General features: G+C 46.1%; 1 protein-coding gene across 1 annotated transcript in view; it reads right to left on the bottom strand.

The window, feature by feature from the left end:
• LOC144934139 (mitogen-activated protein kinase 8-like) overlaps positions 1-26051 on the bottom strand; it is a 47759-nt gene that overhangs the window by 3369 nt on the left and 18339 nt on the right. The window contains exons 2-12 of the mRNA XM_078859610.1: positions 17856-18026; positions 13429-13558; positions 12019-12077; positions 10995-11133; positions 10180-10345; positions 8140-8211; positions 6339-6521; positions 5320-5444; positions 4196-4259; positions 3572-3649; positions 1315-1486 (exon numbers count right to left, since the gene is read on the bottom strand). Coding sequence (XP_078715736.1) covers positions 1315-1486; positions 3572-3649; positions 4196-4259; positions 5320-5444; positions 6339-6521; positions 8140-8211; positions 10180-10345; positions 10995-11133; positions 12019-12077; positions 13429-13558; positions 17856-17977 — 1310 coding nt within the window. The 5' untranslated portion in view covers positions 17978-18026. The remainder of the gene's footprint in view (positions 1-1314; positions 1487-3571; positions 3650-4195; positions 4260-5319; positions 5445-6338; positions 6522-8139; positions 8212-10179; positions 10346-10994; positions 11134-12018; positions 12078-13428; positions 13559-17855; positions 18027-26051) is intronic.

Here is a 26051-nt window from a genome sequence, read left to right as displayed (position 1 = left end):
TGCTCACCGAACCCTTAATCATCGCTAAAAACAAAGAGACAAATAAAGACACGCGCACACGCGCACACACAAAAGACAAACGGCAGCATCTTGAGGTTTCGCACAGTTTGCCGCTCTGCCCCGACAGCTCGCGTCTCATTGGTATATAGTCGCATGCAGCCCTGGTAACGTCGACAGCGATGGGTCTTTAAAAAAAACCCATTGCAAACGAGCATCATGCAGCGGCCGTAACGTCACTGCCGGCAACGTCGCGTCGTAATGAAAACGCACGGATTAAATAGCAACACCGTCAAAAATGCCGAGCCCATCGAATTACAAAAAGGCCATTCATAAATGCATCATTGTAAATCCTGGAGAGGCTCGAGCACCATTCGTATCGCTCACAGCCACCACCACTTGATTTAGTTAAGAGAATTAACTAAACTTATTTTATAGTGAACGTTCCTAGCCAGCCCAGACTTAATTAAACCAAGCCACCATCTGCAAATAGCAAGCGCTGTTGCGCTTTACATATCGATATGAGATCACTTTGTGGGATTTTTTGTGCGTCTAAAATTACTTATTTTGGCACATATTTCAGGCCAAACATATTTGAACACAAATAAATAGGAGTTGCTCGGCTTGCATGGGTAGAAGCTAAATGAGCAGAAAGCCTGATGCAAAGGGCTTAAGTGACCAGGTAACCATAAGGAAAATGATTAAAGCAGTTTGTATTTAATGTGTTTGTACATTACGGCAAGGGCCAATTGAAATCACTGGAAGCAATTTTATCTATTTCGGAAAAACACCTGCCCCCGTTGTTGTGCAACATTTTTTTTACCCGAGTGAAGGCGTACAATTTAAGCACGCCGTTCTTTTTACACATCCAAATCACTGTTTATGACGAGCATTGCCTTGCAGCAGTTTAGACCCGACGATATCCTCTGTCCCATCCAGCTTCAGCACAGCTACGTCTTTAGCCTGGGGCGAGCCTTCATGAGGGGCCACTCGGAAACTTGGCGAATCTCGAGCGAAAAATATTTAGATCAGTCACAACTACCTACAGCATGCAGTGGCCTACACGCCACCGTGTAAACGTCATGCAACCGAGATGACCCTAGTTTGCTATCGACGTTGACTTTAAGGCGTAACTATCTTGTCGGCGCTTCCAGTGATTTCTAAGCAGGCTACCCTGAGCGCCGTCGCACCGTGACTGGCCTTTGCGGGGGAATGGGGGGGGAGGGGCGAGATTTTGGTTTGGTGGCACCCACTGCACAGCGCGTGCACTGCTAAGGGCACGGGTGGCAAGGGTGGCGCAGGCAGTCGGCTAGTCACCTGCAGCAGCCGAGGGGCCCTGCGGACGTCTCCAGGCTGCTGTCCGTGTCGGAGGCGAGCGTCTGGTCCGTCGACATGGACGACACGTCGTTGATGGGCGAGCAGGACGACGGCGGAAGGCTTGGCGCGTCGCTGGGCGCTGCCGCCGCCGCCGCCGCGCTCACTGTGCCGACTGCCACGGCAGTGCAGAGAACGCCCGCCATTTGGTACAGATCAACGTCCCTTGTTCGGCCGGGTGAGGCCGTTGAGATTGGCAGTAATAATTAAATTGCGATAATTTAGTACATTTTGATGGTTGTGCCATTCGTATAGCACAAGCCTCACACAAAAGCCCTGGTTTTTTTTACAAATTGATGCCAGTAGAAAGCATTGTTGTATGCTTTACCCAATGAACTAATTAAGTAAAGGACGGCCTTGGTTATGTATAGTGGTGAATATGTTTTGTGTAACTAATTATGGGCAATTTTTATGTATTGGGACAATAATGTTGGCACATAAAAACCATGAGGCCTTACTACTCTTGCGAACAATGTCAATATATAAAGTCCACTTTACAGTTTGCACTTGTACGCTACCCCTCGTCTACGTTCCCCACCTTCACCAACCTGCACTGACCAGCGTGGTGAAAGCATGGGCAAATATAGCCTGCACGGTGTGGGGGGAGACCCTTGTCCAGAAGTGCGTGTAATGTGCACTTTAAATGATGTGGCTCGCTTTGGTCATTCTCCCCAGAAATTGCAGCATGCCTGCAGAAGTTGAATTGTCCACTCTCACCAACATGTCTCGGGTGGCTGGTGCTCTGAACTTTAGGCTCTCCAGCCTCCAATAAAAAAAAAACGAAATTTCCACATTGGAGCTGAACCCTCCACCGGCAACCTTATTTACTGTGTATTTGCAATTAACAGTCTTTACTGCATCATTCGCTCTTCCAGTGTTTCTTATGGCTCATTTGCATCAAATAGATTTACACTTTGTCGGCTGCTCCCAGGTCTTGCTTGCGAAAGACATATTGCATCTCAACAGGCCACCATCTAGCATTCAAAGTTGACAATTTGATTGGTCAGGGTGTTCCAGGTTGTCAAAATGCAATACAGTTTTCTTGGCGCGTTAAAATAATATACAGGTTATAAATAAATAAAAGATAATCCTTCCAACGAGTGATGTAAGACCTTGCGCCTCCAGAATAAAAGAAAAAACACATCTAACAAACTTCAAATATAAAACTAAACTGGAGAACGTGTTTTTATTGACACTTGTTTTTTTTTTGGCAGATAACTGAGACTAAACATGTAAGAGCAAGGGCTCTTGCGTGGATTCGAACGATTTACACAGGGTAACGATGACCTGATCAGGAATCTAAGGCGGTGAAATCAATGAAGCACTGTTCAGTTGAGACGTGTACTCAACTATTTTACTGACCACCGAAGCTCTTGATTGGTGGCCGAAAATAAAAAAGTATATTCCCCCCCCCCCCCAAATGTGTTAATTGTTAACTACAATGTAGCCAACATCCCCCCCACCCTGCAGAAAGAAACAAGGTCAGCATTTATATTCACGAGTGTGGCAACACTGCCATAAGTGGTTGCAATAACTCATAGGCTGATGACAAACACAACCTTAAGGACGACGACGTCACAAATTACTTGAGCAAGTAGCAGTGACGTACCCCACGGGTTTAAAATCGGGCCGTGGCGTCTTGTCTCACACGTTGACGCAGATCAAATTGCTGATGCTTCAGGCTGCTGTAAACGCACGATATTTCCTTGTTATTGGCTTTCGGATGTGGCCTTGAACCTTAAAAGACGTAGGGTTTTTTTTGTTTGTTTCTCCTATTAAAAAAGTGACGGATTGAGCCACTTGCAGTTCTGCGTGTCCGTACGCCAGCCAATTTATGCGCTTGCGACTGTCGCACCAACAGTTTTGTGGAATCGGCACCATAAAATAAACATGACACTAACTTCTTTACACAAATGCATTGGTGCAAAAAGAAGGTACACGCAGCATCTTACTTTGTGTAAGGAAAACATAAAAAAACGAGACTATGATATTGATATCATATAAGCTGAAGCCGGTGGGTATTTTGAATTATGTCACCTTAAATGTTTACAATCACGTGCTTCGCTTTGTTTGGTCCAAAATCCAACGTGAAAACGGCTACAGGATGTATGAAATGATGCCGGGTTAAAATAAAAACGAACGATGCTCGGCGTTATGCTTGCTTAAAGAATTCTTCTTGTGACAGCTTCTTGTGACTGACCCGAGGGGGAGGGCTGTCCCTTCACCACTCCATTCCGATTCCTCTCCTCCCAGTCCAGCACTTCTTTGTAGATTAGCTCTGAAATGAAGGAATGGGTGGCATTACAAATGAGGCATTTACTATTTCGAGGAAAAGAACCGGAAGGCAGAGTGTTCTGCTGACCCTTTTTTGATTCGTCCGTCAACATCAGAGTTTTACACCCCCATATTGCAGATCAGCAGAGAGTGGCGGCACAGCGGTTTGCTCAAGTGTGCCGTGAACCCGGCAACATGAGTTCGATTACCGGTCACGGCTAACATCAGTGGCGAACGGTATCTGAACTGATACTCCTCTTCTCCAGCCAATACTAAGCAGTGTGGTGAACTAAAAACCAAAGGCACAACATGGCATGCGGAGACTGCTGTGGTTTCACAAAGGCCTGGAAACTTATGATATAATCACAGTGATTACTTGAAATTGCTGTTGCAATTTGGAGCATCAAGAATGTACCCTTATCGTAATATGGTATTGTTGAAAGAAAATGAAGCATTTTATCAGGATGACTGCAAAATCAACGTGAGAATGGTTTATACCAATCACATGCAGGCAGCACAAATGGTTATCATTTCATGCAGTGCATCTTACCTTTCCATTCATCTATGCTATGCTCTCTCTCATCCAGCTGCTTGTCATAAATCTTTGGTGGAGGCTGAACGAGAAAGTGACGGAAGAAAAACACAAGCAATGGTTAACTATACTTCAAGAGAATGACTGGCTGACATTTGAGCAAACAAAACGAATTACATTTCCTCAGCCCACGAACGTCCTCAATGGCAGCGTAAACCCCATTACACGCGGCCACAGCCTGAACAATTTACTGTCGCGCGGTGTGAAATACAATGTTCACAAATTCATATATGATTACCGAGGTTGTTAAATACATAAATGCATCATGGGACCTCCTTTGTCAGTACCAAAATATGATAATAGGTCTAACACTGTTTGAGACGAGGCTCAAAAGAAAGCCGTCTCTGGTGTGGACCAATCAGTTTCAAGGACAATGCATATATTATCAGAGAATGTTTTTTGTTTGCATTCTGACCACAAGCATTGTGGTTAATGCAGACATGATGCCTTGTAAAAGGTTTCAGTTTGGTGTTTTAACATCTTAATGCCTGTTTTGTTGCCAGAAAAAAGGGGAAAAACACATCATATATAAATGCACAGAAACAAAATGAAAATGCAACGTGTAATTTAGGCCGGCTGGAGAATAGAATTTGCGAGACAATGAAGATGGACTCGGGGGTTTCAGGGTCAAGTCAAAGTGATCTCCTGCTCACATGAGCCTTGAGCATCGGGGGCGGTGTTCATCTCCCGTTTACAGCCCTGAGCCAGCGGTGGACGCTTCACATCTCCACGGCGGCGGAATATCGACCCATGGTATATGACCGTTGTTGACGTCCCGCGCAAAAGTGCCACTCAAGTTTTGATCCCAGAAGGAACGACGGGGGGTTGAGTCAAACCCCAAACAGGATTTGAACTCGCAGATCCTGTCGATTGCCCGCCGCTCGCTCTGCCACCGAGCCACCTGGCCCGGTTCAGGGTCGAGAGAGAAAATATGTTGGTGGAGAAGAATTAGCACTTAGCGAAGAGGGTTGTAGCAGTGCGTAATGCCAGGGGGAGTGGATCTCCTATGGTGAGGGGGGGGGGCAGCAGATGAGAATGAGTGACCTCCGATTGAATGGAGGCTGAAGGAAACATCGACTCACCGCTTCTACCTCGCTGGGGTCATACCAGATGTTGATGTAGGGGTGTGCCAGTGCCTGATCGACATTTATCCGCTTGGCTGGGTCGATCACAAGCATCTTGGACAGTAGATCCCTGGCTTGGCTTGCTGCAACACAGCGCTGTGTTAGTGACAGTGTAATTGATATATTTTTTATTTTTTGGCAACAATTTCCCAAAAACTCTGCAAAAGGCAAATGAAAACCATATCTTGATCAGCGCTCCTGAAGCTTGCATGATCTGATGAGATCAGGCACATTCAGGTTGGTTTGGTTGTAGGCATCGGTGGCTTGTGTGAATATCAAAGGCACGGTGGCACGTATCGGTAACTCATCGCTTCCGATGATTTGGGGAATCGCACAACAGGTTTCAACGTGTGCTGCGAGACTCCTCAAACCCACTGGGCCTGCAAGGAAATCAGCAGGTGGCAGCACAGATAATGGATCCATGGCATTTGAGTGCAGCTTTTGAGTTCTGTCCCCTTGCATGCTGCTCTGGGTTTCCGAAACCACATTTCCGATCACACGCTAGCAATGATCGGGACAAACATCCCCATGCAGGACCATCCTGAAAAAGAGTCTTCAGACTCAAGTTAGGTTTTTGTGGATGAACAATGGTAAACGTTATTATTATTCATATGTAAGACTCCTTTTATTGCCTCCTCTGTATAGAACAATTTGTGGTTTCATTCTCCATAAGACTCCGTGTCACGATGGGAGTTAATGTTGCTGCTGTGCGACTGCTGTGTAGGGGTTTCCCGCCGTTGTGCTGCATGGCTCTCTGGCGAGTTTACGGGCTGTCCCGCGCGACGCCAGACGTTCCGCTCCACGTGCTGGAACTTTTTCAGGAACCGAAGAAAACCTTTCTGGAAACAATCGCATCGTTCCTGGAGAAGCTCCCGGGTACGCAAAGCAAAATGTCGGGGACACGGCGCCAAACAAACACGTGCTGGAGCAACCCCCAAAAACGCATCGGAGAGCTAGAGCGTTGCGCCGCGGGTCACCTTTGAGACGATTGTTCTCGGAGTCTGCCGGGAAGAGCACGTCGGGGAAAAGCTTCTCGAAGCTGTAGCCGGCGTACTTGGGCCGGTTTTCCACGTAGTTGCGCACGGTGGGCTGCAGCTTCTTCATGAACTCCGCCATGGGCGTGCCCAGCTGCTCGATGATTTTGTTCCACTGGTCGATGTCTGGGTGGCGGCGGCGGCGAGCTTAGGAAAACGCAGCGTGTGCTTGATGGAACCGTATTATTATCTCGCCGGTGCAGCTCTACCGTGCCATTACCGTGTAGCCCAACGTTAAACTTTGACCCCGCGGAGGAGCTTTGGCATCGTACTGCGTTAATCACCGTGTGCACGTACTCTTGTCGGGCGGCGGGGAGCTTTAAAGAAAAACGCGCCGCGCTGCCGACACTGCTTTGGCCATTGATCACGTTATTGTTCGGCGTATGTTCAACTTTAACCAAGCACAGAGCTTTGGCATCGTAGTGCATTAATCGCTGACAGTGCACGCACTCTATTTAGCCTAAACTGTGCCAAATTAAATCTCAATTGGCCCAGGCGAAAAATATACCAAATATATAACGTATATAAACAGAAAGTAAAAAAAACACAAACGCACTTTAAAAACAAAATGAACAGCCAAAGCATATGTAAGCAAAATCGTGATAACGTAAAATGTAACAAATAAACGATATCAACGAGAGCAAAGGAAGTGGGAGGTCATGGTTAGGGAAGGAAAGGTAGCGGTGCGCGGAGGCATGTCAGATATAGGGGCAGATGTTATCCCTGGAAATGTAATAATGTCCATTCCTAAAATGTTAGGCCTGGCCTCAACAAGTGCCCCAACCACAATATTAATCTCCGGTCATGCCACCGCAGAGGTTGCGAGCAATAGAAATCCACTGTCATTGGGCTGCAAGTGTGGTTAGAATTGCCGAGTCAAGCGGAAGGGAAAAAACTCAGGCTGCAGTGCAGCACAGCCCCGTAAAAAAAGGGCCCTCTGCTAACAATTTAGCAGCGGTGGTATGCAGCATACAACAAATTGTACCTTTTTTAATCTGTCTTCCTCAAACTCTGGCACCGGCAATGCTCCTTGTTATTCAAAATAATGGTTTAAAACAAGCAGTGTGCTTGGTTACGAAACTAATATGCAAATGTGCACGCACACGTGCATAAAAACACAAACGCGTGCAAATAAAAATGTAAAATAAAAATGCTTTTCTTTTTAAAAGTCAGCAGTAAAAAGAAATAAGCCATGAAATAAGTGAAAACAAAAATTCAACATTGTCTAAACTGTAGTAGAACAGAGACTTTTACAGCTATGATTGTGCCAATAATGTTGAGCACTTAAATGTGTGATTGACAAATGAGCAAATTGATTTAAGGGTTTATTTCTGTAACTATTAAAAAATGAAACATTTAAATGCTGCACTTCAAACAAAATTACTTTACTGTAAGTCACCAATAGGAGCAAATTTTATTCCGTAGCGTACATAACAATACGCCAAACATTTTGCTCACAATTTGTTAAATTGAACAAATACGAGCTGGAACTGCTGCCTTTTACCCTGCCACCTTGTTACAATCAGTGTAAGTGTTTGTTTCCCTGTGAAGAGCAAAGATTCAATGATAACACATTTGAATGTGTGTGGCTCACATTAAAACGAGCGATTCACAACGGCTGTTTATGTTTTGAATGTCGGGTGAAGATCAAAAACGAACTCTCAAGAGAAGCAGAGCCCCTTGATGTTGTTAGCGAGGACCAATTTTCTCGTCGGCATACTGGGCGCAGCGTGTGCAAGGATACGGTCAGTGCCAGGGAATAGGACGGCACCTCTGATCATTTCTCCCATGATGCACCCTACTGACCAGATATCAACTGCAACAGGACATGGGAGAGGAATTGGTGGGAACAGTTTACCAGCATGCGGTTGGCGTAACTGTACGGGTAAATAAAAAAAACGCAAACATAAAACAGCCACAAACAAATGGGCACAAATGATATAGGATGACATAATTTAAATAAAAAAATGGCACAACCCTGTGACAAGATTAATCTGCAGACTCTGATGACACTCATGTTTATCTTCACCATATATATTATTTATCATTGCCGTTACAGCTCGGTGACAATGTGTACACACATCCGATGATGGTGGAGATAAAAAAACAGGGATGCGATTGAGTCAACTTTAAAAATGAGCTCAGCATTTTACTCGTGGTCCCTAGGCTGTTTTTACGTGTGCTCTAAAAGCTCAATGTGTCAATTTCCCAACCACCTAGGCTTCTAGCAAGGATACAGTCTTTGCCTGGGAAGAGGATGCGATGACGAATCATTTCCCCAAGCACACAGCCCACAGACCAGATATCCACTACCCAGCATGATTGCGCAGGGCAGACAGCAAACCAGAGAGCATGTAATAGACTCGTTATAAATAAGCAACACGCGTATGGTGTTGAAGCAAGAGCAGCAGTATTATTAGACAACACAGCCAGGTTGCGATGTGTGATGGGTGGGAGACGTTTAAACCTCAAGTGCACCCACGTGTCAATGTGCATGGCAGTTTACTTCTGGTTTGCTTGCGTAGTTGCTGGGTTATGGTGGCTGTTTGGGATACGTTTGGTAAATACACAATCGGCTCTGTGGGGTGTTACCGAAATGAGTCATCTGTCGGCATCGTGGGCTAAGTTTCCGAATTATAAAAAATTACTTAAGAGTGCTTATTTTTGTAACTGTTAAAACAAGGAAACATTACTTATGAAAGATGCACAGGTTTGCATGTATTGACCCTGCCAGATGCTCACCTCGTACCAAGTTGAGTGCAGGGTTTATAAAACTCTAGTCCTCACGATCCACCACGGCACATCATCTTTTCAAATTTAACCAACAAACCTCGGTTTCAATACAGCGCAAGTGATTACAAGCTGCGCAACACCTGATCATTGCAAAACGCATTCCATGTAACTTAGAGAGCACCTGAGTGTGTGCGTACGTGTTTGCCGCAGTTGACATGCAGACAGCTCATTCAAATGTAGACAGAATTCTTGTGCGTGTGTGCGCGTGTCCTAGGTGACGTAGAGCGCTCAGATTAATAAGTGTTCTCTACTTCACGTGGGGGCTATTGTTTGGCAATAATAAGGTGCATGCAGCATGGAACGACTTTATACGGCATGTGGGACATACACACATTCACACACGCACACAAGAACACTTTGAAATTTAATTAACACTCTTTTTGTCACATGGGGCTATTTAAAACTCAACAAATTTTATTTCACCAGGTAAAGGCCCATTGAGCTCTATAGCTCTTTTTCGGAAGTGACCTGGCCACAATGAGAGCTCAACAAAGTGGCTTATCGTGTGGACATTTATAGCAGCCACATTCTCTAAACGCATTTTTCGAAAACGTGGAGGAAAAAACCGGAGGACCTGGAGAAAAATCCACGCGACCATGGGGAGAGACATGCAAACTCCAAATATACAGCAGGCGTCAAGGTCAGGATCGAAGCCACAAATGGAGGGCATAACGCGACTTGGCTTGTAAAGGAATGGAGGAGATTGGTAAACATGGAATGGCGCATAGTGGTGGGTCACAAGGACTTGAGTTTGAGAAAGCCTACTCCAGTGAAACGCCTTAACACATGCCAAGTGCAAAAATGGCACAAAGTGTGACTGACGACGATGACTGTGGCAACCAATGTGCTTTTGCAAATGCACGCCCAATGTTAATTGCGTGCGATGCATGCGTGTTTATATATAAATATATATAACACGTGTCACACAGTGCCACGCCTGTAACATGCCGAGCGAGTGAATGCACGCGCGAGCCTCAGGTCGCCAAGTTACCGTTCTCCGTGTAGCCCATGCCCAGAATGACTTCGGGGGCTCTGTAGTAACGTGTCACAACATAGGGGGTCATCATGAAGCTGTTGCCAGCCGTGCGGGCGAGCCCAAAGTCCAGGATCTTCAGAGTGCAGTCGGACTTCACCACAATGTTACTCGGCTTTAAGTCCTGAGAAGAAACGTAAACACAAAAAAAACCCCCTTTGACGCGAGTGGATTTTGCTGGTAATCCAACGAGTGAAAAACCCATGGGGTGAGGCCAATCGGCCACATTCAGTGCAAAATGGCAACAATCCGTTTTAAACGTCCCATTCAGAAATATCATTCCCGCATGCTTGTCATGGCTGCAGCGATGCCACAGTGGTGCGCTTTGAGCCTGGTTACACAAATCTGATTCCCAGGAATGGCTATCACCGGCGTGTGAGATCTCAGCTGGTCCTGGGCCTCCACTTGATCGAAGCCGTGTGCTGACCAGCATGAAGTTACGGCCATAAAAATCCCCCATGATAGACGTGGCGTGAGGCGGCCATCAATCCATTAGTGGAGTGAGAATGGCTGGAATTTATTTTTATTCTTTAAAACTCATAAAGGCTTGCTCATGAACAGAGATACACAAGATGGCGTTAACAAAGCACACACAATTGGATATCGTTCAGATTTATATAAATAGAAAAGTTAGAAATGCAATAAACAATCGTCATCATCGTGATGCATTATTTTCTTTCCATACCCGAGACAATTACTGGAATAATTTCAAATATCTGCCCACTACGTGCCAACTCAGCTCAATGGATCTACTCCTCAAACTCTCCGCTTACACGGTGGATGATGCCAGCTGAATGTAGATGCTTGATTCCACACAACATTTGGTAGATGAGATAGGACATCCTCTCGTGATCCAGCTCCATCTGAATCACCTGGCAGAGGTTCGCGTCCATCAGTTCCATCACGAGGTACCTGCAGACAAGTCCGGAGTCACAACACATGCCACAACAACAAAACAACTGCCATTTGCCACTAAGTGTCGGTGACGTCACCACCGCGCTTGTGCCATGCTAGGTGCACTTTAAGGCCACGTGAAGTGTTGCACGCCTGCTGGAAGGAGGTCACGGGACAGACCAAGGTGCCATGGGTTGCCCGACCGAGATGAATGTGGCCGATACACCATTTCTGCCCCCTACTATGCCAAACTTTGTGTTTAAGCCGCTCGGCGCTCCGCTCGTTATTGTGAGCGTCGCTCCTCTGCAACACACGCCCCGCACACGCGTGCGAGCACACACACACACCAGACATCAATCCAGAATCCACGTCCCATAAGCCAGCACAGGTGTTCCAGACTGCAGGCACAAGGCGCGTGTGTTTCCGTGTACACCACTAATTTGGCAAAGCTTGCGTGAGGTTTACAAAGAACCTTGCTTATATGTGAACACTCTGGAAAACACCGACTCGTTCATAGTCGCCAAAGTAGGTGGGTGGTGGTTAATTTTCTGATAATGCAATAAGTTCACGTTGTCATTGAGGTGGTTTGTTGAGCTAAACATGATTTGCTATTTTAAAATAGATCAAAGTGCACCGTTGCGTCTGTGCGGTGCTCGCATGCCGAGTGCAACCAAGTGCCAATGCTTGCTTCAATCATGTTCACGTGCAGTATGATTAATCACGGGTTCTTATCAGGTTTTCAATACAAGTCGTGTATATACAAAAATAAATAGCAATGTACTTGCACAATTGTACTGGATTATATAAAACACAAGCCAGATGTACTTTCTACAATAATCTGTGCTGCTGTGATAAATGTGATGGGATGTGTTTTTTAACAAGGCATTCATGCGAATAACTTACACGTCTTGAAACTCCTCCAGTGATTTTTGTGGCGTGAATACATTAAAAAGGCAGATGATCTGCAAGAGATAACGCACGCAAGGCAATTTACAAGGGTGCAGTCGTGATCGCAATTCAACAAAACGATGTACCGCTTAGGGACATAGTTTTCCTCTGCTATCCCAAGCTCAAATAATGCCGCAACAGCAGTTAGCCTATCACACAGACAGTGGTGTGTGTAAACCGAGAAACACTTGGATGGGCAGGATTCTAAAAGTTAATGGCTTATATACATATGGCTTCATGTTTTGAAGTCAAAGCAATAATGGAATTGCGTTTATCTTGATGCATCTGCTGTTTTAAAATGGGGTTTATATTGCTAGCATCAAGGTGCAGTCAAACATCTGTAACACACTGCAACATATTCTTGGTTCTTTCGGTAAAGTCATGTAGAAGGGAAATAATAAAATAATAAAAATAAATCAATAAAATTATCACGACGTTTCGATTGCAACACAAGCAATCATCATCAGATGTGAAAACCACAGCAAGAAAATTGCACTGCAACATGTAACGTATTATTTTACACCGGGAGTTTAAACGATGGATAATCTCACGTAATCTGTCTACAATGCAAAACTGAGTTTGGTTGGATATTGCCAGTACCTCATATTATTAACCAGAAAAAACAGAATTGCACGTATTTTAATACAGTAAAAGAAAATGCAATCGTATTTGGCGGATCATAATTGAGTGTTTATGTTTTTGGTCTCTACAGTAAACGTAATGAGAATTAGTCCCACTAATGAAATCAACATGTCTATTTTTTTTTAATGACTACTACAGCTCTAATGACGATGGTTAAAATGCGAGTAGGCAGCCAAAGAGCACAGCTGTTACCCCCCCTCCCTGCTTGGCCAAGCCCCCGACTCTGGTACCCACCCCACCTCCCCCGCCCCCCCCAGAACCCTGCGGTGTCGTGTCAGGCCCAGTGGACGCTCCCACCCTCCCCGCGTAGCTGGCAGAACCCTGCAGGGCGGAATTTTATACTGGTAGGAACGAAGTGGACCAGACCACCAATAGATTATATCGTCCGTCCGTCCGTCCGTGTATCAACATCGCCCCCTACAAAAACCTTTTGACTCAGTGGGGCTTTCCTGGCTTAACAAGTGTAATAATACATTATGTTTATATTCTTTGGTTATTCGTTCCTACCAGCCCACCCCGCAGGGTCCTGTTCCCCACCTGCCAGAGGTGGGACAAAGTCATTGTTATGCAAGTCCAAGTCGAGTCGCAAGTCATCAAATTCATGACTCGAGTCTGACTCGAGTCCAAGTCACATGACTCGAGTCCACACCTCTGCCACCTGCCCACCCTTTCGCTGGAACTCTCCATGAGCAACAGCGGCCGGGCGTGTGGTGTCATACGCACGTTTTTGTGATTGACACATTTCATGAGCACCAGCTCCCGGTAGGCGCGCTTGGCATGCGTCTGGTTTTGGAAAGGGCGGCTCAGCTTCTTTATGGCGACGTTCCGATTCTGCATGATGTCATACGCCGCACTGGGGTGAGCGCGGGGGATTGGGGGCACGGGGGAGGAGGCAGCGGAGCAATGTTAGAAAACAAACGTGATGGGGTACGTGGATGCACAACACAAGCCTGCTCGAGCGGCACTCAAAAGCACACGTTGTTATTTGTTTATTCAAACGGTGGCAGGTATGAGAGTACCGCAGGGAATTGTAAAAAAAACACATCTTTTTTGAAAACTCACGTATTTTAATGTGTGCAAATTACATTTTAAAAGTAACTCAACTTTCTAAACTCATTATTAATCAAGACAACTTTCGGTCACAGAACAAATTGACATTATTTGTCATCGAAGGCCATTCCACCACGAGACTACACCTTCTAACCTTAACCTATGTGACAATGACAGATTTCTACTAACGGCCAAGCAAGCTGTGGAAAATTACCTCCATTGCCAAAAGCCTATCATCTAGAAGCTGTCACCAACAATACAGTGAACGCAGCAGCCAACAACGCTTTTTTTCTACGTAAAAACACTCTTGTACTTGTAACACAGGGTCTATGGGCAAGGCTAAATCCCGATTAGATCCTGATCTTTAAAAATGCAATTTGCCCTCTGAGCACTGCCCCGTGATTTGTAGTTTTTTTTTCAACCATGGAAGAGTGAAAAAACAAAGACGTAATGTGCAATTCGCTGACTTGGCCTGACCAATCAATGCAGCCAAGCTGTGCTGACGAAGAAGCAGGATTCCTCCAACAGTGCTGGCCATCGTAATCCATTAACTGGTTGTCAATATACTTTGTTTTTTTTTGTCGTCAACAGAACGGTGAGAGCAAACCGGCAAGCGTAAGTTGTAGCCATCCATTGTGAAATAGCTTTATAGCTCATGGGATTTCTTCAGCATAAATAAATATTCTGATCTGAGAAGTCTCCTCTGATGTGAGAAGTCTCAGATGAGAACATTTATTTGAGAAATCTCATTTGCAAGCACGCTCTTAGAAAGGTCCACTTGCTCATTATAAAATGTGCTGGCATAGACACCCTGCAGTGGATATCAAACATGTAACAATTAATTCACCGGCCAAAGGGATAATAAATCACAATTTAGGATCGTGATTCAATAAAAAAGATGTTGATTATTATTTTTCTCCCCGTTTCCTGCGTCGCTTGCATTGTTTCTCGTTTATTCCGATTAGTTTGTACGGTCCCTCGCTTATTGCGTTCGGGTGAATGTCACATTCGCATATCATTTACATAAATTGACAATTATTTATTCTCATACGCACAATTTGTTGCTTGTATTTTGAGGATAACACATTAGTGAATGCAAAATACAGTACACGTGCAGATTTTTGTGTTTAAATGGAATCCAGTCATAGCACGTGCAGACAAAGAGATGTACACGCAGGTATCTCTACTACCGTAATTGAACGCAAACAGGATTTTAATAATTTAAATCACCCCCGTCCTATAGAGTGCAGTGGTCGTGCAGCGTTTGGTGCACTGCGCTATAAACCCATCAACCTTAGCCTAATTCCTGACCACAGAAACATTTCTGCAGCAAGTGAATAACCGAACCGGTCCTGGCTGCCCCACTCCAGCCTTCACCAACACCACACTGACCGCCATCGAGGAGTCTGCTGTAAAACAACCCTCCCCATGCCTACAATGGTGCAGGGAGAGGCATACGCAGCAGTGATTTGACAAAGAGCTGTAAAATATAAGTCAATTTACAGGAAACGGTTGCTGTAATTAGTAAATTAATTCCCCCTGTAGCTTGCTTTCCCAGGGTTCTTCCTAATCATGTTTTATCGTCTCCTCCCCCCCCCCCCCCCCTGTTAACTGAAAGGACACGCATTGCCAATTCTTAGGCCTGGTTTGTATTTAGCCTTCCCTGAACTGCGTGGCACTGAGATGTTGTGTAAAAACAAGAGTGCCCTTGTAGTTTGCCCTTGCAACACGGTACAATGTAATAGACATGAGAACGGGGCTGAACGGTCGTGCACTCGGCCTCTATAAAACGGAAACATCACAGCTGCTTTGTTAATAGTAGATAATCAATACATTCAGCATTTCATATTACACGCTCGGCTGAGAGAGAGAAACGACAGCGCATTGTCAATTGAAATATGAGCAAAAGTGCTTTGTGTACAGCATCTGCTTTCTTGGCAAAACATTTCCACACAAAATGGGCCCAAATCTTAAATAAAAGATTTTTTTAATAATACTGCACAGTAAGACAAAATTGTACTTTTAAGCAGATACTATAAATTAACGCTGAGTAAAAATAAAACATAAGCAATACGCTTATGTCACTTGTCAAAATAGTTGAGCATTTCATGAAATTCCTAGCTTCCCATGTCACCGTCAAATTCTGTAGGTCATATCTTTGGGAGGTTTTTTTTTGCAGTAAAGGGCATTTCCCCGAGACCTCCCCTACAGGCAGCGAAACAAAGGAACCTAACGACCCATTAAAAAGTATACTGGGGGGGGGGGGGGGCACACCGGGCATCGCTTTAATTTACAAAGCGACTTTGAACAACACCCGCGTCATTCCATTGCAGTCGTTGCTGTCAAAAAACACAGCAAAATCGCCGTCAAATTTTCAAACAAATATTTTCGGAATAGGGTGGTTGGACAAATTTGGCAAGCCCAAGAATACAAATTTCACAATTAACCTATTGGTTAATTATGTACAGTTTTAGCAAATATGGCTTATGTAAGGAAAAGGTTAATGGTTTTTGAGTGTAGCTTAATTGTTTCATGTACAGCGCTTTGAGATACTTCAATATGACAAGGCGCTTTATAAAATAGAGGTTATTATTATTATTCATGGTTTGACCCATACATCAAGCCCGATGTACCATCACCACCCTGGCAAAGATGGAAAGGGTAGTTCATCTGACAACATCTGACACTGTGGTATTTCTATCAAGGTGGTAAGATCCCTGAATTACAGTCCTAAATAGCTGAACTACAATGGCCAAGTAAAATATCACTGCTCGAGAATGATTAAAGTTTCTGAAAGATTCCTTCAAAATCATAGAACTGCCCATGAGGAATTGTGGATGCTTGCATAAACCGCTTTAAATAAATTATCCCCGTTCATAATTTGTACAGTTTAAAAATCCAAAGTGTAAAATTCCACTTGCAGTGTATTACTAAACTGTCTGTGGTATTATTTTTTTATTTGTTGTGTAATTGCCTGGAATTGAAATTGCTTGATCACTACATAGCCAGGACCCCAAGCTATGGAAATGTATATTACCAAACGTGAAATGAATGTAGTAATTTTCAACCATAACCACTACTGCACTCATCATAATCGAGCAAGTTTAATCAGAGTAACTATTATTATAAACCTCAATGTTGCCTCCGCGATATTAATGTTACAGTAAATATCACCAGTCATTACCACTATAATTACTTCACCACTATAACACCAATCAAATACCATTAGTTATAACGAGTGGGAAATCCAATGCGGCGCTTTAACCGAAACAATTACGTTTAAGGGGTCACATTTCCAGAGACCATCTGTTTTAAGTTAGCACGCAAGAGTCGGGCTCACACTGTTGTATAATCACCACCTGCAGTAAAAGTGCCTCATCAATATTCTTATCGTCCGCACTCCCGGATCGATCCCCACACACTCCTATTATCGGTGGTAAAATGCAGATGAGAGGGGGAGTCGAGCGGTAAATTCACCCACCCCTTCATCCTAATATTCGCATTAATCCACATTTAACCGTGGAAAAGATGAAGACCTCGTACCATGTTGCTGATGCTGATCAGTAATGTTGATATCAGTGGCAGCCACATGATGCTGATGATCATCGTGGTCATGCTACCGCTACCTAACTCATTGTATTATCCACTTTCAAATACAGTTATAACAAGAGTCATCCAGAAGTAATGCAACATTTTGATTTAAAGCTTTCGTGACTGCAGGGATTCATATTCTTGGTTCTTTCGGTAAAGTCACGTAGAAGGGAAATAATAAAATAAAAATATATAAAACAATTGCTATATTGTTTTTTATTTATTTTATTTTATTATGTCCCTTCTACGTGACTTTACCGAAAGAACCAAGAATAAGTAATGCAAAGTTCATCCGAACATCCACCGTTAACCAGGGCTTTCCTTGCACGGACAAAGGGAGTCATTTGCATGGGCGACAGGTTTCGCTTGAAGGGCATCCCATATCTCCTCGGGTAAGAGGATCTTATCTGTGCGACACAACAGGACATTAACAATACAATGTGGATTCATATCGCAGTTATAAACTGCGCCGCGGGCGAGCAGGCCGTTTATGGCAAACGACTACTCACCAGACGATGCCCTGAGCGCCCGAGCCGATGGGTTTGAGGTTCTGGTAGCGCTTGAGGACAGTGAAGGTGGAATCTCCAACCTCCACGCTGTAGAACTGCGTCTCCAACTTGCATTTACTCATGATGGCAGATTGGGTCCGTGGACGTCCACACGGTTTCCACAGCGGCTATCTGTGGCGCAGAGGGAGGAAAGGGTTCAATGGTAAGTGTGGAGGGAAACTTTGTGATGGGAGACTGGGGGGGTTCAGATTCAGGCCCCTACTTGGGCACCACAATGAAATTGAGTGGTATCAATTGAGATAATCAAAAACAAATCATTTGAAATGTTCACGAAACCCATGGTACTTTAAGTGCACAAATGACTCCTATTTTAGTTTAATGGGGGAAAAAAGACTAATTTGCGGGCTGTGCTTAGGTCCGAGTTATTTCAGTAGGTTTTGAGTCAATGACCCTCAAAAAGGAACCTAATATTTCCTCACTAAAACAGGCCCTGCCAAAGTACATTATATGTTAAGCACTGAATTACTGACCAACTTGAGTGGTGAATTTTTGGTAAATGATTTCAGCTGCCTTTTAAAACACATGCTTCTGCATCCAGGGCTATGTGGTAGGCAGCAAAAGGGAAGTGCCGAAAAATACATTGTTGTACTGTACTATGCTAACACATCTACTTTGCCCTCCATAACCAACCCAAATGGACCAGGGTGATGAAGTATGGTCAAATATCCCTTGCAGCATGGGGGACTAACATAAGGACAAGACATGTACAACACATTATACAAATTCGGAATTTCAATTATGAATTAGGAATGGAAACTATGCTTCTATTTTTCAGTTGTCTTTTTATCAATTTGATTATACATTTAGCAGCAATGTCTTTAATGACTGTTATAAATGCAAGGCAAAATTACAATGATTAAAATTGGCATCAATATTACAACCCACATAATTGGACAATAATTCAATCATTTCAGCTAGAGGTTTACACTTACCAACATATGCAAAAAATTAAATGAATATACACGTGTTATATTTCCAATGTAAACACTCCAGAAAGGGCATCTCAATAATATCTGTTCTGGTTGTTTAATATGGAAAACATCCATCTGGTATGATGCAAAAGCACGGTTTAATGATGATTGGTAAGTGGCTAACAATCTCCACTAGTTGTTACATTAATAGACGGCAGGGTGGTGGCAGTGGTGACACTTGTGCCTCACGTAAAAAAAAGGTCCTTGGGTTCGATTCCTGACCAGGATACCTTTCTGTGTGGCATTTTGTTTGCTCTCTCTCTTTTCTGCATGGCGTTCTCCGGGTTCTCCCATTTCCTTCCACAGCTGAAGTTATAAACCATAACTGGTACAAACATCTCTGGAAAATGTTATTTGCAAATGACTCAATTTGGATCACAGATAGCAACACCCCCCCCAAACTGCGAGAAACTGGGCAGGACCCTCCCGAAAAAGAGTCTTGAGACTCGGTGAGGCTTTCCTGAGTAATCAAGCATAGTAATAATAATGATGATACATGACCTCGCCGAAAATAAACTCTCCTCTATCGCTTTGAACAAAATACCGTACGGCCACTCTGTTGTGCATTCCATTAAAGTCTAAAATAAAATACTGTAGGTAAAAATGCCACAATGTTAACGTAGGAAACAATTTATAGGCAAGATGCATATCCTGGAGTTCAGTGGAAGAGCAAGCGGCTTGGAATCATCCTTGCCGGGGTTGATCAAATACGTACCACTTTCTAAGGGGGTAGTCAATAGTGAGTGCCCTATGGTTAGACTTGCCTCCACCATAGGAATGGGAATTTCCACAACAGACACAGGGTTGTAAACAGTGCATTTAAGCAGGAACTCTGTTTGGCAGAGAGTATATTTTCATCAAAGTTGCTGGCTTTCACAATTGCCTCTACGCATTAAACCTAACAGCGAGAAACATGTCAAATGTTTTAAAATCCATGTCAGTCATGCCCACACAGAATCTTTAATTTGCCATCTTTCCAAATTTAGCTTTTATGTCATTGTACAAAATCCGTACAGATACACACAGACACACAATATAGGAAACAAAATGATTTCATTTGGTCAGCTTGTGGATTTGAATATCACAACTGATGTAAGAAGCTGCAGAAATAATTGCGTATTCCACGCTTCTATTTATCCAGGCGTTCCATAATTTCAGTCCTCCCGATCCACCCAAATAGGCATTTTGATGTTTACCAATCTTCTCCCCATTCATATACAAATCAAGTTGTTATGCACTCCATTCACTTGATAATTACTAAACAGCCCCACGTGACAAAGAGTGGTAATTTAAATTAAGATAAAGCCATTGTATGTGTGCGTATACATACATCTCCCACATTACATGAAGATATCTATTTGAATTTTAATCAATGCTCTATCTCACGCACACACACAGCTATTGTTTAGTAATCATCAGGTGCATACAGTAGTGTGTAACGACAAGTTGGATTTGAATGGCCAGACTGAGGGATCAAGATGGCTGGAGTTGAAAAGCTATGCCTCAATCCATGAAAGGAATGTGGAAGATGTGGGGCTAAAGATCTTAGAGTTAACGTGAGTGCAAACTTGGTGAATGACAGTGAACTCATCATGACCTCAACGGTATTTAATCTTATAAAGCACTGTTGGAAAACACGAATCTCACGATTTACACATTTGGTATTTGCAAGCATAGTATTTACAAAAGTACTGTATATCAAAACATGGAAATTAATAGAAGCATTCAAAATTGGAATCGTTCAATAATAAAAACATAACAAGCAATGTATTTCATACAAATGATGTTCAATCGATTTCCAACAAATGATACTGCAAAATATAAATGTGGTATATCCTGTAGATGTAGAATAAGTTACTCCCCACCCCATGGCGATTTACTAATTAATCTTCAAAATTGAGGGTCACGGTTTGATTCAAGAATGAAAGTTATCTTTTTTTTACACCGTGGTAAATAATCGACTGTCTCCAGGGATAAACTGAACCTATTACATATGAAGTATTGGAAAATGACGGCAGGAAACTCCTTGACGGGAACACACTTCTTTTATTAAATCTTGACTTGTAACAATACAACGCGTGGCCTCTCTTCTTCACACCGCACTTCTCTTGACTCAGGATTCTGTGCTGCCGGCTCTCTGTGCCTCGTGTAGACTCCGCGCCTCGGCTACACTCTTCTCTCGCCTCGTGTAGACTCTGCGCCTCTGCTACACTCTTCTCTCTTTCCTCGTGTAGACTTTGCCTCTCTCTCGCTGGCTACACCGTATGCATACTCGGCTCGTGCAGACCGTTCTCTCTCGCTGGCTACACCGTATGCATACTCGGCTCGTGCAGACCGTTCTCTCTCGCTGGCTACACCGTATGCATACTCGGCTCGTGCAGACCGTTCTCTCTCGCTGGCTACACCGTATGCATACTCGGCTCGTGCAGACCGTTCTATCTCGCTGGCTACACACTATACATTACTCAGCTCGTGTAGACCTTTCTATCTCGCTGGCTACACACTATACATTACTCAGCTCGTGTAGACCTTTCTATCTCGCTGGCTACACACTATACATTACTCAGCTCGTGTAGACCTTTCTATCTCGCTGGCTACACACTATACATTACTCAGCTCGTGTAGACCTTTCTATCTCGCTGGCTACACACTATACATTACTCAGCTCTACTCTCCATTTCTCTCCTCTCCGGGCTCTATCTCTACACCTTCGTCTTCATTCTTAGATGGTTCCACTTCTGCCCCTTGCTCCTCTGTGCATCACCTTATATACCCCTTCTTCCCGGGAGACGGAGCGGATGCGGACCTCAACGTCGGCACCGCTCCTCCGTTACCCAATCCCCACGCGCTATCCCCACGATCCGGTTCCGCTCAGCGCGTGTTTCCACTCTCCGACCAATCACACCGCGCTGCTACCCGATCACTCCCTCTGGGCGCGTCACCGGCACACAGCCAATCAGCAGCACTACCCCCACCCGCGCACTGACGCCTGCTCCTCCCCGTCAGCGCGCGTCACCACACACACACCCGTACATACGCGCTGGCACACGACATATACCCCCAGCGCGTATCACCACTACATCACCCCCTCCCACATAGCTCGCAGCCGGCCCGGCTGCTAACAACAACCAACCACGACGATAAAACGACAACCAACAAAAAAAACCCCATAACCCCCCGAGTGTGCCCCGTAACATAACACAACAACAACAACAACAAGAATAACTATGTACAGATTGACAATGAACGCGAAAAGTCAACAATAACACGATACGAGCAAATTCGAAACGAACGCGCCCCACGTCCCTGCGACTACACGCAGTGACGAGGCGCTCCAACTGCCCCGACTCCTCACGAGGCAGGTCATGCAAAGTAGCACGACCTGGCGCGAGTCCGTCTGGCTGGTCCATCGTATGGGGCGGGACACTGACGACCGTCCGGCGGTTCCGGCCGCTCCAGACGGCGCGGAACGGGCCTGAAAGGGCCGGCCCCGCCGCGGAGATCCGGCCGCCGGTGATCGGCAGCTGTCAGTTCCGAGACACCTGGGAGCAGATCAGGCGACAATACGTGTGGATCAGGCAGAGACATTTCCCCCTCTGGGTCGCCGGTCACGTCACACGCCCGGCCATCACGACACAAGGGGAGGCCATATGGAGGCGAGAACGGTTTCAGTCGGGAGGGGTGAACGTACCACCGGCGCTTTCCCCACTTTATCTGAACGCACTGGGGCCGTGCAACGCGCACGACCTCCACGGGTCCCCTCCACGGTCTCAACAATTTAGGCGACGTAGCCAAGGGTGCCTGAGGGCAATGCAGCCAGGCCCTGTCACCTGGTTTCCATTCATGCATGGACACCTTCCGTGCCCGCAACCGTTCATTGGCAATTTGGCGAGCCCGCGAATTAAGCCGTGCGGCCTCCCTCGCCTCTGTCAGCTTATGAATATTAAACTTAATATGTTCTGCCAAATTAGAATTAGTTCGTGGAGCGGACAGGCCAAGTTGCGTTTCTATTGGCGGGTCAGCTTCCCGACCGTACATCAAATAGAATGGAGAAAACCCCGTAGCTGCATGGGGGGCCATTCTATACGCGGCAAGGACTCCCGGGACCTGCAGGTCCCAATCTACATGTGCCTCGCACACCTGCTGGCACAGCATGGAAGTCAAGGTTTTGTGGAGTCTCTCCACCATCCCGTCAGTCTGCGGGTGGTACGGGGAGGTACGCACCTTCTTGGTACCCAACAGATCGCACACCTCTTGCAACAATTTACTCGAAAAATTTTTACCTTGGTCGGTCAGCAGGCGTTCGGGAGCCCCCTTGTCCAGGACATAGCCCTGGACGAAGGCATCCGTCACAGCCGCTGCCGACTGGTTAGCGAGAGGCCACGCCATAGGCCATCGGGTAAAGTATTCGACCCCCACTAACAAATATTTATTCCCTCTCGGCGTGACTGGGAAGGGCCCCAAAATATCGAGTGCAACGAGCTCGTTGGTACGCGAGACCTGAATAGATTGCAGCGGTGGATTAGCTGCCACGGCCGGTGGTTTACGCCTGGCGCACTCAACGCACCCCTTCAGAATATGCACCACATCACTTCCCATTCCCGGCCAGTAATAGTCACGCTGAAGCAGGGCAAGCGTCTTGTTAACTCCCAAGTGCAAGAGGCGTTCGTGTGCCGCCAAGACAACCCTCCCCCTCACAGCGGAAGGCACCACGAGTGCGTTCCGCCGGGACAAACTGTCCCATTTCAATAACACGCCCCGCTCAAGTACATAGGAGCCGGTACGCTCCTGGTCCCCCTCGGGACCCCCAACCTTGCGGCGCAATGCTAGCAGCGAGCTGTCCGCCATCTGGAGGCGGCCCCATTCGCTGAGCGACAGCGAGAGCAGCGAGTCCCGACCCTGAGAGGCAGTGGAATCATCCCCACTCGGTGCGCCCGCTGTCGCAGCCAGTGCCCCCATCTCCCCCGCAAGCGTCGGTTTACAGCGCGCCGATCCCGACAAACACGCGCATTCATCACAAGGCAACAACCGCGACAAGCAATCGGCATTCGTGTGTCGCAACCCCTTACGGTACGTAGTCGTAAACTGATAGTCCTGGAGGACTTCCAACCAACGCGACAACTGGCCCGAGGGCTGGGCGACCCTCAATGAATACTGTAGCGCCGCGTGGTCCGTTCGGACTGTAAAGTGACGACCATACAGATATGGCCTAAACTGCTGCACAAAAAAAACAATGGCAAGCAGCTCGCGACGGGTGACACAGTAGCGCTGCTCCGCCGGAGACAACACCCTACTACCGTAGGCGACAACTCTTTCGACACCCCCAACGACTTGGGATAGCACCCCCCCAATGCCCGTGTTGCTAGCATCCGTGTCCAGCAAAAAGGGACTGGCAAAATCGGGATAACACAAGGGTGGGGCACCCACCAAGGCGTCCCGGAGGGAGCGAAACGCGGCCTCCTCCTCCGGTCCCCATTTGAACTTCACTCCCTTCGCCGTTAGAGCGTGCAAGGGTTTTGCAATAGTGGCGAAGTGCTCAACGAACCGCCGATAATAAGAAGCAAACCCGATGAAACTACGCACGTCGGAAACGGACGACAGTGTCGGCCACGAACCGACACAATCCGTCTTCGCGGGATCGGTGGAGATCCCCGAAGAATCGACAATGTGACCCAAGTATCTAACGGACCTACGAAGGAGGTGACATTTGGCCGGTTTAAATTTCAACTTAGCCGATCGCATTCGCAAGAACACCCCTCTCAATCGCCGGAGGTGTTCCTCAAACGTTTTACTGAAAACAATGACATCGTCCATATAAATCAAGCATGTATCCCACTGCAAGCCCGACAAAACCAGCTCCATAAGTCGCTGAAACGTCGCTGGAGAGGAGTGAAGTCCCATGGGTAACCGGTTAAACTGGAACAGCCCCCCTGGAGTCCGAAATGCTGTCTTAGGTTTCGACTCTTCGTCGAGCGGCAACTGCCAAAACCCCGATAACAAATCAAGAGTCGAAAAATATCGCGCACCAGACAATGCATCGAGGGACTCATCCATCCTGGGGAGCGGATACGCGTCAGCCACAGAGATCTTATTCAGGCGACGGAAATCAACGCAGAATCGCAGGGACCCGTCCTGCTTCTTAACCAGCACAATAGGCGCTCCCCACGGGCTAGAGGAGGGTGAAATAATATCGGCTTCTAGCATATCGTTAACAGCCGACTGAACATGTTCCTTCTCCACGGGACTCAGTCGGAAGGGATTTAGCCTGACCGGCGCCGCATCGCCAGTTTCAATGTGATGGTGCAACAAATCCGTGCACCCAATGTCATACTTATGTTTACTGAATACATCAGAGAATTCAATGAGCAACTCGCGCAGCGCACCCAACTGCGCCGCCGACAAATCGTCCGAGGCGGCACATAACGAATGGACCCACTCAAGGTCTTCCCTTGGCTCAACGTTCCGCGCGGGGCTCGAGCCCACCTGCGCAACCAACCCATCATCCCCAGGAACCTGCGCCGCGTGAGCCAGCACGGTGCCCTGCGGGATGACAGCTGGTCGCGACCCCGCGTTCAAAACCATCACAAACGGATCCCTGTCAGCCCGCACCAAAGTGTGAGCCACCGATAAATCAAGACCCCCGACAGCCTTGTTAGAAGGACCCAAAAGCATACTCTGTCCCGAAGCCTCCCTCACCCATGGTTTTCGCAACCGGAGGGGAATCAACATCTGTGAACCCGGGGGCACTTGCACTGTCTGCGTCGCCACCGCTTGTATCGTAGCGCACGCCGTCCGAATGTCAGTAGGGCCCGTCAAAAATGAAATCCGGCGACCCGATGGCAGTTCAATGCATCGTTGATCGATAAGAATTTTAATGGGCATTTTAGCCAAAAAGTCAGTGCCCAAAAGACACGGAACTGCCAAGGAAGACGAAACGAAAACGGGTCCCGATAATTTGATATCTCCAATGCAAATGGACGCCCTAACCTGACCGATAATGCCCAACGATCCCCCATTAGCGGCGTAAAATGGCACATCCACTGGAAGCAGCGGACGACATTGGACTGGAAGAATATTATAAATGAGGTCCGATATAATAGTTGCCGATGCCCCCGTGTCCACTAACACCCTAATCTCAACCCCATCAATAGATCCCGTAACAACG

This window comes from Lampetra fluviatilis, chromosome 9 (genome assembly GCF_964198595.1).
Source record: "Lampetra fluviatilis chromosome 9, kcLamFluv1.1, whole genome shotgun sequence".
Classification (NCBI taxonomy): Eukaryota; Metazoa; Chordata; class Hyperoartia; order Petromyzontiformes; family Petromyzontidae; genus Lampetra; species Lampetra fluviatilis.
This window is presented reverse-complemented; position numbering and strand designations above follow the sequence as displayed.